At 32.6% G+C, this 13,951-nt stretch overlaps 1 protein-coding gene across 5 annotated transcripts in view; it reads right to left on the bottom strand.

Annotated features, from left to right (window-relative positions):
- Nucleotides 1-1,368: 1,368 nt before the first annotated feature.
- The window catches only part of LOC115890804, a 50,081-nt gene continuing 37,498 nt past the window's right edge, over nucleotides 1,369-13,951 (bottom strand). For all 5 annotated transcript variants that reach the window (XM_030911150.1, XM_030911153.1, XM_030911154.1 and 2 more), the window contains exons 4-8: nucleotides 12,255-12,519; nucleotides 9,164-9,501; nucleotides 6,227-6,385; nucleotides 5,834-6,035; nucleotides 1,369-2,236 (exon numbers count right to left, since the gene is read on the bottom strand). In XM_030911150.1, the coding sequence (XP_030767010.1) occupies nucleotides 1,447-2,236; nucleotides 5,834-6,035; nucleotides 6,227-6,385; nucleotides 9,164-9,501; nucleotides 12,255-12,519 (1,754 nt within the window). In that variant the 3' untranslated portion in view covers nucleotides 1,369-1,446. The remainder of the gene's footprint in view (nucleotides 2,237-5,833; nucleotides 6,036-6,226; nucleotides 6,386-9,163; nucleotides 9,502-12,254; nucleotides 12,520-13,951) is intronic.

Here is a 13,951-nt window from a genome sequence, read left to right as displayed (position 1 = left end):
AAAAAGTAGGCTTAGTGTTTAATGAGAAGAAAACGAAATTTATGGAGTGGTCAGATAAAGATTTGAGAAGGGAAGATGTCTACAATTGAAGTCTGAGAGAGGTAAACGATACAAGTTTGAGGAAGTAGATACATTCACATATCTGGGAGCAGTATTTCTAAAGAATCCAAATGTAACTCAAGAAATTATGGCAAGAATAATGGCAGGAAATAGATGTGTCAGCGCATTACAGAAAATCATTAAGAGTAAGAACATTTCTAGAAGTTTAAAAATCAGAACGTACCATACAATGATAAGATCAATAGTGCTGTATGCTTGTGAAACGTGGACGTTCAATGCAACAGAAAGTTCGAGGCTAGAGACTTAGGAAAGAAAAATACTGAGGAAGATTTTTGGAGGAAAGAAGATAGAGAACATATGGACCAGAAGAACAAATGAAGAAGTAAAGCAACTATATCGGGCACCGAGGATAACGGGAGTAGCAAGAACACAAAGACTGAGATGGCTGGGACACATTGAAGGAATGGCAGAAGCAAGAATTCCTAGTATGATAATGAAACGTGAAATAAGTGGAAAGAGAAAGAGGGGTAGACCGAGAATCAGATGGAAAAAGGACGTAGAAGAGGACTTGAGAAGGATAAGAGTGGATGGGTGGAGAATAAAGGCGAAAGACAGAAACAACTGGAGAAAGATAGCCAATCAAGCCATGAGAATTTTAGAGCTATTTTATATATAGCTCCTCCAAGGGAAGCAATGCAATGTATTAGGATCGAGATTAGGATATTTTTTACAATTTTTTTTTCTGTTTGTATACTTAAGTATTACTGATGCTTTCTTTAATATCGTTAGTTCTTTTATCGTTATTAATGATTAATAAAACCAGGACTGTATCGTTACTCTTTAACGTTTTTTTATTTAGTATAAAGTATTCAATGCAGCGTAATATGACATTACGACAATAGTCACCAAAACCATCTCGTCATATTAAAAATTTACATCAAAAGTAATGATAATTGAAAAAATTGCAAATTGATGGTGATCAGTTCATTTCGCTCTTAAAAATTAACCATAGGATGTATTGACATGAATCAAAAAAGAAAATGCTCAGGAGTCGTGGTTCTGACCGCAACATTATATTTTAGGAAAATTTACACACGAAATTATTGCACAGGGTGTTTTAAAGTTAAGGTAAAAAACAACTCCTCGAATAACCCTGTATAATATGCCAAATACTAAAGTTCATAAAAAACTTAGTTTACGAATTAAAGTTGATATATAGTTATACACAGTTTGCTAAAAAATCATAAAAATAGGGTTAAAAATAACAAAAATAAAACACTTTAAATTTGACCAAAATTTTCTCCGTTGCGTTTTTTTTTGCATCTGAGTGTAGATTGAGCACAAATTATACGGAACAAAATAAATAATTATTTTAATATTTCAAATTCAATTCTTACAAAAACAGTACTTTTTCAAATAATCGTCCGAAACACATTTACTGTGAGTATTGTAAAAATCCAACCTACTTATATCACCAAGCGTTAAATTGCTACTCATAATATCACCTTCGTAACTAATCGTGGTTTCGAACACCGCTTTGGGATTCGTCCTGAGGTAAACCAGAGCATAACTGTTCGTTTTGTAAGAAAATTTCTGCGATATCCTTGTGCTGATTGACTCTACCGAATACCGAATACATTTATCATTCCCATCTCTAGACTGTATAATCTTTTGAATTTCTTCTAAAAAGAACTTTTTGAGCTTTTCTTGTTCTTCTGGTTCCAGTTTCTTTTCAACATATCCTGCGCACGTGCACCAATGATCTACTATACCTGCTTCCTCGCAAGACCGTTCAGAAGGAACTTTTTCAAAAAGGGACAAACATTCGGGACAAGCATCACTGTTTTTTATGGTGTAGTTGAATCCAGATAACACTAAGATATGTTGAAGAGTAATGTAAAGGTCGTAGGGGGTAGTTAGTTTGTTGGTGTTGCTTTTAAAGTTCAAGTATTGTTCGGGATATTTTTCTTTAAACCAGTTGGGGAAGGAGAAATAAATGAAGGGTAGGCGTTCTTCTTGCCAGCCGGTGGGGGTGAGACGGATGTCACCAAAACGCATGCCGTGGTCGCTTAGAAAGATGATCAAAGTGTTGTTGTAGACATCGTTGGCCTCTAAGTTCGCTAGGAGTTGTTTCGTTTTAGAGTCCATCATGGATGGAGAGTTAACATTATTGTGACTGAAAATAAAAAGAAATATGAAACATTTATTTTAGGTGTAAATATTTTAGCGCATATTAAGCAGTTGTGTATTTTGCTAATGAAAATTATATATAATCAGTGGCAATCTAAAGGAACCCTCAACGGTTAAATAGACATATTATCTGTGCCAAAAATCTAAAGAGTTCTTGTTGAAGTTTTAATTTAAAATATATTAGTATATATTTTTTATTCCTACAAGAGACACATATACATTCAAGCGTTAAATATTTTTGATGGTCAGTGGTCAAATTTGTTTCCAAGTTAAGGGCTACTGAGATATTTGTCTTTGTAAATTATATATTCAGTGATTTTCTGGATAAAACCTAAAAGTTCGATTTGTGCTGAGATCATTCAAATTTTTATTTGCTTTGAAAATCTGAACATAATTTAAAAAAAAAATAAGTTCCTTACAAAGAAGTCAAAACAAGAGTAATTATATATAAAACAACACCAGAGTTTCCCATTGGGAAAGGAGTACGTTAAGGAGACGCGATATCTCCAAAGCTGTTTACAGCAACACTAAAAGAATTCCTCCGTCAACTGGACTGGACCAACGAAGGATTAAAAATAGATGGAGAATATCCGAGGGGCAAACCGCTGCCAAAAATGGTGTACAATAAATACCAATTTTGGGGAAAAAGTACCAAAAATACCAAATTATTTCCAAAAAATACCAAATTAGAACCAAAAATACCAAATTAGTACCAAAGTCTGTCTTAAGCAACATGTTTAAAAATTTGTTTGCTGGCATTGATTCTGTTATCGTTTCCTTAAGAGCTTTCGATATTTCTCCATTTTCCTTAAGAGTAGAATTTATTTTCTCTAATATCGAAATAAAGTTGGTTATAAGAGGTTGATTATACTGAAACTTTTAAATTTTTCTTTTATTCCTTTGCGAGCGGCTGTATTTTGTAGACTTCCAAATTGGAATTATTCCTTGTTGACGGTAAGGTTGAAGCGGCAGCGGATAATGGTAGTAAATGGGTAACATCGGGGAGATAATTATTATTGCTTGTAGATGGTATGGCTAAAGCGGCGGCTGATAAGGGTAGTTCCGAGGCTCGTTTAGTTGGGGGGATAATTACGCAGTCTAGTATTTTTACATTAGGATTTATTTGATTACAGGGAGCTTCACATACTAGATTAGGGGATAAAATTTTGCTACAAGAGGGTTTGCATGCCTCTGTAATTTCCTCGGTATTTTCCGTAGAAGGCTCGGTAGAAGGCTTTTTTAGAAATGAAGTTATTTTTGGTTGTGCCTCAGAGGTATTTGAAGAATTATTGCCTACCTCTGATTTAACCTCGTATTTAACACTGCGATTATTACTAATTTTTGGTATAAATAATTTATTTGTTTATCAAAATGCTTTATCAAGTGCGTTTGAAAATTTGAGCTTACCCAGCGTGCCTTTGTAACGCTTGTTTTTGTGGTTTTTGTAGAAGTATGGTATTTTATTTGTAAAGTTACTTGCTTTTCACAAAAGCAGGTTATTTTGCATATTAAAGTCGATCCCGAAATCGAGTTTGCCAAGTTTGCAGTAGAATTTGGAAGTAAAATTGATGTGCTAAAAATAATGTTATTAAACAGACTATTGCAGTTTAGAGTGCTCCAGAGTTCATCGCCAATTTTTGACTTTAACCATTGCTTTAGTATTCTAGAAACTATATTATTTTCTTGGGTATAATCAGTTTCCAAAACATGTAGAGTGGTATATTCTGAAAGACTTCCAGAACTAAACGATTTTGTCAAAGCATCTTTAGATTCCAGATATTTTTCAGTATTAGCTTTAGATGTACTTGGGGCTAGAAATATAGATATTTTTCAGTATTAACTTTAAATGCAAATGGGCTAGAAATTATGCAATCAGCTTCCCGGCCGTCGCGCGTCGTCGCCACATGCGTCTAATCCAGCGTTGCCAGATGTCCAACAAAATACCTGTTTAATATCAGTTTAATACCAAACCAAACCAGTTTATTACCAAATAATACCAGTTTATTACCAAATAATACCAAATGAGTACTAAAAATACCAAATTAGTACCAAAAAAAAAACCAGTATTACCAAGTGCTTGTACAATAAATACCACCAGCGGTTTGGCCCTCGAGAATATCTTAACCATCTAAGATTCGCTACTGACATAGTTCTAATTGCCAATAGTCCTGCAGAACTACAAGCACAAATTAATGAACTAAATGCAGCGAGCAATAAAGTGGATCGCAAAATGAATTTACCAAAAACTAAAGTAATGTACAACAAACTAGTAGAAATAAAAGAGATTCTAATAAATAACTCGACATTGGAAATAGTAGAAGAATATATATATTTGGAACAACTAATACACAGCTCGGGATCTCTACTACCAGAAATTAACAGAAGAATTAAGTTAGCATGGAGTACTTGTGGTAGAAACTCAGTCATATTTAAATCTAGAATGCCACTCTATCTAAAGTAGAAAACATTCAACCAATGTGTACTACGAGTCATGACCTATGCATGCCAAACCTGAAGACTTAAAACGGACATTATAAGGAAATTATAGGTGCCGCAACGAAATATCCTGAGAATAACCAAGAGAGACCGTAAGAAATAGAGTGGATACAACAAAAGACCCAGGTAATAGATGCGATCCACAGAGTCAAATCCCTATAATGGCAATGACCACAAAAGTTACAGCGTGGTACCCAAAAGGAATTAAGAGACCTAGAAGAAAACCGAACCTGAGATGGGACCATGATATTAAGAAATTAGCAAGGATAACCTGGGACCGCATAGCCAACAATAGACAACAATGGGCCCAACTACAAAGAGAATATCTAAATATGTGAGGTTATTGGTTAGCGTAACCAAGACGATATGAGCTTATATTAATTCAGTAAGAAATAAAATACGGTTTCAATAGACAGAATTTATCATTAATTAATCATTAATTCGTCTTCTTTTTTACATTCAGATTTAAAGTTTGTGAATATTTTAATTCAAAATATCGATAATATTCTGTATTCTTTTTCCTTATTTTATATACATTTTTTATTATATCTATCCATTTTGTGATTATTTCATCAAAAATGTATTCCATCAAAAAAAATATACTTATTTAAAAATTTAGAATTGCATTATTCGAAAATATGCATCTTTAATTAATAATAATCAATTGTAATTGCAATTTGTAGCCAAGTTCTTACATTCCGAATATGTTGTTTGTTTATCGTTAATATTAGAATCATACATACGTAGTTTTTCTTGTTCTACGTAAGCTTAGTCACCTGAGAGTGATTAGTGTTGGATGTTAATTTTTCCAATTTTAATATGCGTGCAAATTTGTGTTACTCAACAATTAGCTTAAGTTTGGAGATTTAACAAATACGTAATATTTTTTAAAAATCGCATACGATAGATAAATTAAAAATATTAAATGCAATATTTATAATTACATATAAATCTCATATAAGTAATATTTTATTAACATATCTATAAATAATTTATCCACATTAATCACCTGATAATATTAAAATTATATATTTATATGAAATATAAGTTGAAATGTCCCCACTGTCAATTGTCTATTTTAGTTTACCTAAAGCTGTTCATCCAAAAGAATCCAAAATGGGGATTCTGCTTGAAAGTTACTGCAAAATCTTCAACTAAATTCAAAATTCGTTCTCCTGCAGTTTCTGGACCAGTGCAGTACGTCATTCCGTTTATTGTAACTTTTTGTAATTTTTCGCTGGCCATTACATATGGCCGGAAATAATAATCAGCTGGAGGTTGCACAAAACCTAAAAAAAAAATATTAGTATACCGTGAACATATTTTTATTGGATAATAAACTATGTAGTAGTAAAATAAATAATATCAACGAGGTTGGAAATTACTATTTGAAATGATAAAGCTATCTACAGTATTTCTTTAAATTCATACGTTAAGTTATTATTAATAACCTCTGAAAATCATAAAAATATATTTTTACCTTTTTTCTTGTAGTTGAAAGTGCTTATCGAAGCTTCATCTTCAGCGTATCCTGTGACATAGCCAAAATTTCTGTAATCGTACCACAGCATGGGACATTTATCTAGATAGCCGATAGATCTCGGGTTACAGATTTTGTAAGCTGTGGTTTGGTTAAATCCTGAAATATATAAGAACAAAAGTTGAATGTTGCAATATCGAGCTATCAGTGGAATTCTCAACAGCCATAGCAACAAGAAAAAAAATTACAAAAAAATATGTCGAAGAAAATAACAGAATGGAGACCACATGGCAGGACGACTTAAGGCGTATCCACAATAACTGAATGCAAATAGCTCAAGATAGGGAGTTATGAAAGCAAACGAGGGAGGCCTACGTCCAGCAGCGGGCTTTAGTGGCTGGTTGATGATGATCCAAAACAGAAATAACAAATTTTAGGACTAATCTTTTTTGACTAATCTATTCAATTTTGATCCAAAACAGAATTAACAATTCCTGCATCACAGTTAATAACGCTATTCTCTATTATTGGACCTCCCTTAACAACATTTTGTACAGGGTGTCCCATTTTGGTTGAAACCATACGGTATCTCCGTTATTAGTAAAGATATGAGGATGCGGTTTGCATAAACCTGTGCCACTTTTTTGTCAAACGGAATATTGCTGACAACAAAATATTCATAGCTCTCTTCGTTTCTGAGCTACAGGGTCCTTTCGAAAATTTTGCAATTTGGGACAGGCTCCGTATCTCCGTTATAATGGATGCGTTTGCAAATATCTAAAAGCTTGCATTATTAAACCATTTTCTAGGTGTTCGACATTGTATTAGTGCCACGATATATTTCAGATTTCAAAAATCCCCAAAATCAGAAATCGAGAACGGACAAATCCGGGAATCAGGGAAGCCATCATCTGGGTCCATTGGTAATTAATCGGTAATATAATAATAAGGTCCATTAATAATTTAACTACAACCAAACCAAACATTCTAACATTTTCGTTGTAAGTTAAATTGTGAGGGGGAGCTCCATCTTACTGAAAGTATATTTCACGTAAATTAGCTAAAGGAATATTTAAAAATTCCGATACGATAGCTTCCAAGCTTTATAAATAAAGGATTTATTAGTGGCTTTCAAAATAAAAGAAGAGACAGATAGCAGTATACTTTTAATAATTCATTAGTTTCTTTTATTATCAATCATGGCATACTAATAAATATGATCCTTTAATATATTTTTTTAAATATTGCAGTAAATAGTGAAAATAAATATAGAGTTATATATATTTTTGAGAAGCTTATGGCAAGCCAGATCATATAATTTATAAATATAAAGGGTAAATCCTTTTAAGAAAACGTAACTTTAGTACTTATCTTCAAAAATATTCTTTTCGCAGAACAACAGACTACGCCACTGTATTCTACGTAAAAAGTTCTACAATAAACAGTTTTTATTGTGTCGATACCTTTAACAATATGTGTCTCAAATTGCAAAATTTTGAAAAAGACCCTGTAGCTCAGAAATGGAGAGGGCTATGAAAATTTTGTTTACGGCATCTCCCATTTGACAAAAAAAGTGGCACAGGTTTGTGCAAACCGCACCCTTCTATTTTTACGAATAAAGGTTGTCGCCCACTAGACCGCGGCGCGACGCGGCGCTGGGAAGAGAATTTTTTCCGGCCGCGAAGGGACTGCGCCCACTATAGCGCGCTTTTGAAACGCGGAAACGCTACTTAGTTAGTCGAAGTGTTTTTTACTTACTGTAGTTTAGTTTTTAAACCAATGAGTTCAAGTACGGACGAAATCGTATTTTTGTGCTCTTCTAACAGAGGAAGAGGAAGAGCAGGTGAAGAAGAAAAGGAAAGTTTGGACTCATAAGATTAACAAAAAAAAGAAAGAAGTTTGGACAATTTTACCACCTTTTTCCTGATTTAATAAAAGACAAAAGCATTTTTTTCAGTATTACAAAATATAAAGGAAACATTTTACGAACTCCTCAATTGAGGGTTTTAGAAGCAAAACACCGGGTATCTCTTACTCATCATATTTTTTCAGAAGAGACACATTACTAATAATGCAATCATGAATCGCTTATACGTGACGACTTTTGATAATTTTTATTTATTCTGATGTGTATATTAGTTATGTGATGAAAAAAACCTAATCTTTTTTATATATTTAGGTAATTAGAATTTAAAAATTGGAGATTATCACTTTTGTCAAAGAGTGGAGATTGCCGGCTTTGCTTCTACACCCCTCAATTATATTAAATCTTTGATAGAGACATTTCGTCCATCTGCCTCTAGTGAGGGAAGACTAAAAAAATATATTTTTTTATGAAAATCTGTTTGTCTAATTTACCTTTAAAAATACAATTCTACCATTGACACGTATCATCAGTTCCTACTCAAAAAGCCAACTGAAGAGACTCGAATGCAAAATTATTTCCGTTGTGAGCACGCACACTGCAACGCGCCGAAACGCGGAAGGCGGAAAAAAGTTGCTAGAGAAGTATTCCGACTTCTTGACAGAAATTCCGCGGCGCGCTTTGGCGCTGCACGCTCTAATGTGCGTTGGTACATTTAAAACATGACAAGCAGACAAAAGAAATTTCCACATGGCGCCGCGCCGCGGTCTAGTGGGCGATAACCTTAAGGGAGATACCGTATGATTTCAACTAAAATGGGACATCCTGTACAAATCAGTCAAATTAAGGATTCAGACACATTTTAAAACATATTATTCCTTTAATATTACGAATTTGGCTTAGCATGTTGCATCTTCGTTTAATTAAGTTAATGGTTTTAATCCTAGTTTTAACAAAGTATTTATTAGCAAAAGAGTTAAAATTTGAATGCAAATGTTGGCAGTTAATAGAATATAATAAACAGACCAGATAAATAACTTTGTGCCTCAAAATATTTGTCTTTCACTTCTTACCTGTTAATATCGCCATGAGATTGGGAAAAGTATTGTCATCCATTTTATTATAGCCCTTCAAGGAAATCCAATTATTGTCTTCCACGTATTTGTAAGTTTCTGGCATACTCCTCTCGAAATTCAGTCTGGAAATGCTGTCTATACCTATAAAAATAACACTCAAAGGTTTTATTGTCCCGTTGAAATCGTTTATTTTTCTCTGGACGTCATCGCGGATCAGCACGGAGGCATGGACGTTTTCGTATATTTTTTCTTTCGAATGGATTTTGTGGCATTTTATTAAAATAGCATCTTTGGTAATGGTAACGTTGTTCTTGAAATGTTTGCAGTCAGTTATTCTAAAACAAAAAATATAGGCATGCTTTGTATGCACACTCAGATCCAAAAAAAAACGCAACGGAGAAAATTTTAGTCAAATTTAAACTGTTATATTTTTGTTACTTTTAGCCCTATTTTCATGAATTTTTTAGCAAGCTGTATATAATTATATCAGCTTTAATTTGTAAACTCAGTTTTTTATAAACTTTAGTATTTGGCTTATTATACAGGGTTAATCGAGGAGTTGTTTCTTAACCTTACTTTGAAACACCCTGTGTAATAATTTCGTGTGTAAATTTTCCTGAAATATAATTTTAAGGTCAGAACCATGTCTCCTGAGCATTTCATTTTTTGGATCATGTCAATACATGCTTTGGTTAATTTTTAAGAACGAAATGAACTTACCACCAACAATTTGCAATTTTTTCAATTATAATTTATTTTTGAAGTTTTTTTTTCAATATGACAAGGCAGCTTTGGTGATTATTGTGAACTATGTACTACTATGAACTGCCCATCATGTTTGACGTTTGGGAAATGCTTGGCAGGAGGGTTAGAGGTCGCGAACCTTTACCAGCTTCATTAAATGAACTTCGCTCGGTCATTAAAGAAGAGTAGGTGAGGCAAACGCAATAAGATATATCAGCCTTAATGACAGTATGATCAAACTTAAAAAAAAAAATAATATTAAATAAACTTAAATTTTATTATAACTTACCTACTTATTTTATAAATAAAAATGTTATTCTGATGTTGAAGTTTTTTTTAAAGTTGTGTTAGTTATCTGCTTTTAGATACACTCTATATCAATAATTTTTTGGCATATGCAGAATGTACAAAGCTTTTTGTTCCACTTAGGGCCATACGTATGACTAAAAATGCATAATTTTCGAAAAAACGTCGTATTTTCCTTAAAACAAAAAAAAATAAAAAACCGATCAAATTGTTTTTTCTAATTTCAATACAGATTAGTCATATTTGGTAAAAATTTCGATTTTTTAAAAATTGTAAATTTGCAGTAAAAAAGATTCTTGACTAAATTTTCACACTCTCATAAAAAAACCTGTATTCGAGAATTCGCTAAATATATTTTCGAAAACCACATAGCATCTTAATCACAATAGATGCATCTAAAACCTGATCCAAACCGCATCCCAATTTTTTTTTTAGTTCAAGAGATATTCAACTTTAAATTTACCCTAAAATTTTGCTTGTCCCGATAATTATGTCCGGCAGTTTATATTTAAATTGTCCACAAGTACTAGTTAAACGCTTTTCTTCACTTGCGCACATACGCCAGAAAGAAATCTAACCTTTTTGTTTCACTCATTTTTAATTGCTAAGCCGTAAGGGGAATCCCACGGGTTCCGAGTGTCGACGCATCAGCCCGGAACGTAGCGGTTTGACCTTAATCGAGATCGATTCGGTTACCCACTAGTAATCTGTCGATCCCGCGGTTCCCGCAACTTTGATCCCGCGGAATCTCAGAGGGATCCCGCATTTGCGGGATTGCATTCCCTAATCGTGATCCACTTCGCTTTTAAAAATTAACCAAAGCATGCATTGACATATCCAAAAAACAAAATGCTCAGGAGACATGGTTCTTTCCGCAAATTTACTTGTATAATGCTGTCCATGTACTCCTACATAGTAGGTAGAGATGGACCTAGGGTGGGGACCTATGACAGTTCTCTTTATCAATTTATTTGACAGATTTGAATTTAATTTGAAATTTTATGGAGGTATCTGTCTTTACTGAGCTTATTTTATTTTATTTATTATTTATTCTACAACTGGTAGTTGTTTAGAAGTAGTAAATCTAGAAGGCAAGTATGACAGAACTTAAGTTAATAGTGACACTATTATGATTTATTGAAAAATACTAAAATAGTCGGTTGTGTAGTGTGTGGTAGATCTCGGTCAATAATGGAGGGAAATAAGGAGTTTCCACTTCTAAATGTTCAGGGTGTCCCAAAATGGACAGTGGATTTTGTTTACATCTTGGAAACTATAAGATATACAAAGGAGATCAAATTATTGCAAAGTTTTTGTTTAGTTTTAGTTTTGGGATCCCACTGGCCTCCCTTTAATATTGAACACTCTATACTATTTGGTTAGTCTGTTAGTCAAGTTTATCTACAAAAATTGTTGAATATATTTACAATAGGAGATAGCGAATACAAATTTAACATCAATATTCGTAAATGTAATGCCATGGTAATTTCTAAAAAAAGGACACCAGTCAACATAAAAATACAATGCAATGACATAGAACAAGTAGTTAAATTCGGGTATCTTAGATGTTGAATTATTTATTAATGATTTGGAACAGGATGTATTGCAGATCCGTAGCACATTCCTCAAAATGAAACAATTCTTTTTCCGAGTCAATAAAAACTCTGTATGAGCATAAGAAAAACACTTTACCAACCAGTAACAACACTGTATAGTGACCAGATATTGCTAAATACCAAAATACCAAAATAATAATACCAAATGACACTTTATTTAGAACATATAGTTCACATGTTTACAAAAATAAATCCCTTACGAATACTAGATAGAGTTTATAGGATATGATACTAGCGAAAACGCTATGCAGAACTTTGTAACTGTGCATTCGAAAACCATTCACTTTTTGTATAAAAACGATTATAATTTTGAAATATTTTAAACTATAAATACCTAATATTTATAGCCACAGTTATTATAGATACAGTAAGAGCAACAATTACATTAAATATTTAAAAAAAAAAACTATTATATTACTTACTTAATAGAACCGTCAGGATCTTTTTCGTTTTTCTTCCTACTGACGTTCGAATAGCAGCACCTGATGACAGCAGGATCAATAACATTCCCATCTATCTTCACAGTGGCCGTGTTATTTTCCTTCACAACGTACGTCAGTAGTTTGTTCTGGCTACACGCTTTGTATTTTAACTTTTTGTAATACTTGACAGCATCGGGGGAAAAAGTTTCCAAATTGAGGATTTTACATTTGGAACTCGAAACTATGTATCTCGTATCATCTGAAACTTTAAAATAATATACTGTTTAATTTTGTTATTTTTACTTAGAAGTACTTAGTTAGTATTTTAGTCAGAAATGGGGTAAAATATACTAAATTTAATAAAAAATTAAATTATCTACGTAGTACGGGTATAATAAAGTGTTAATAATCTTATTTAATTCTTTTGAACAATTATTGTCCCTCGGGCCATAGGCCCTCGGGACATAAACTTTACTCTCGGTAATTAATAATTTTATAATTCCTTTGATAGATAACTATACAGGGTGGTCCGAATTGTATTCCGGAAACTTCGGCAGCATATTCTACATATAAAGATAAGTAAAAAAGTTTGTATAAATGTATGTCTTAAAATGCTTAGGTTCCAGGGTCTATTTTTCATCTGGTAAAGGCTTAGTGCCCGAAGGCACAAGCAAAAATGCGGGCCCTCTTTTTCAATAAAATTCAAAAATTCAAGAAATTATGAATATTTTACAACCTTTAACGGGTCCCCAAGACTACCGGGCCCAAAACCCGGGCCTTATGGGCCTTATGGTAAAATAGGCCCTGTTAGGTTCAAAGATACAGGGTATAGAAATTTCATTTTTATTTCGATTTTTTCTAAATAATTTTTAAATAACGTCAATATTTAGATGAAAATTGGCGTCTGGGAGTTTTTTGACAAGATAATTTTGGATTTTGGTGCCAATATGACTACTATTTATAGGGGGCGCCATCTACTTTTTTTTACTGTTTTGTAGAGTAATAACTTTTCGTCCGTACCTGTATAAAACTACTGAGCAAAAAAATATAGATTTTCACTACAAGCAACCGTTCTCAAGATATTTAGAATGGAAATAGTCAATACATCTTATTATTTTTTTTTGTTTCGTTTCTTTGACCTGGTTTCTTTTTATTCTTGGCTTTAGGTCGTTGGGGTTGCAAAGATGTTACTAGATTTTGTTCATTATTTTATTTTTATGACGACGTTTCGACAGTATATGTCTTTTTCAATTCCCTTTAAGTACATAAATAACAGTTAAAATCAAAAAGATAAAATGTCAAAATAAAAAGTCTTACCTTGAACGTAGATTCCTACAGAATTAAAATTATTAAAAATTGGACAAAAGCATAATAACACATATTAATTTAATATATAAAACTATACTAAACTGTAATGTCCCTAAACAATTAAAACATATATACTGTCAAAACGTCGTCATAAAAATAAAATAATGAACAAAATTTAGTAACATCTTTGCAACCCCAACGACCTAAAGCCAAGAATAAAAAGAAAAAAATATACATCTTATTATTGATACAAAATAAACACGTTGCGAGATAGTTATTTGATTGAAATAATAAATTTGGGAAACTTTTATTTTTTTAAATTAATAATAAATAATTTGTCTGCCAAAAAATGATGATAAAACAGTTTCTGTTGGACTTTTGGCAAAAAA

This window comes from Sitophilus oryzae, unplaced genomic scaffold, assembly GCF_002938485.1.
Source record: "Sitophilus oryzae breed Bouriz unplaced genomic scaffold, Soryzae_2.0 scaffold_926_pilon_pilon, whole genome shotgun sequence".
NCBI classification, from domain to species: Eukaryota; Metazoa; Arthropoda; class Insecta; order Coleoptera; family Curculionidae; genus Sitophilus; species Sitophilus oryzae.
This window is presented reverse-complemented; position numbering and strand designations above follow the sequence as displayed.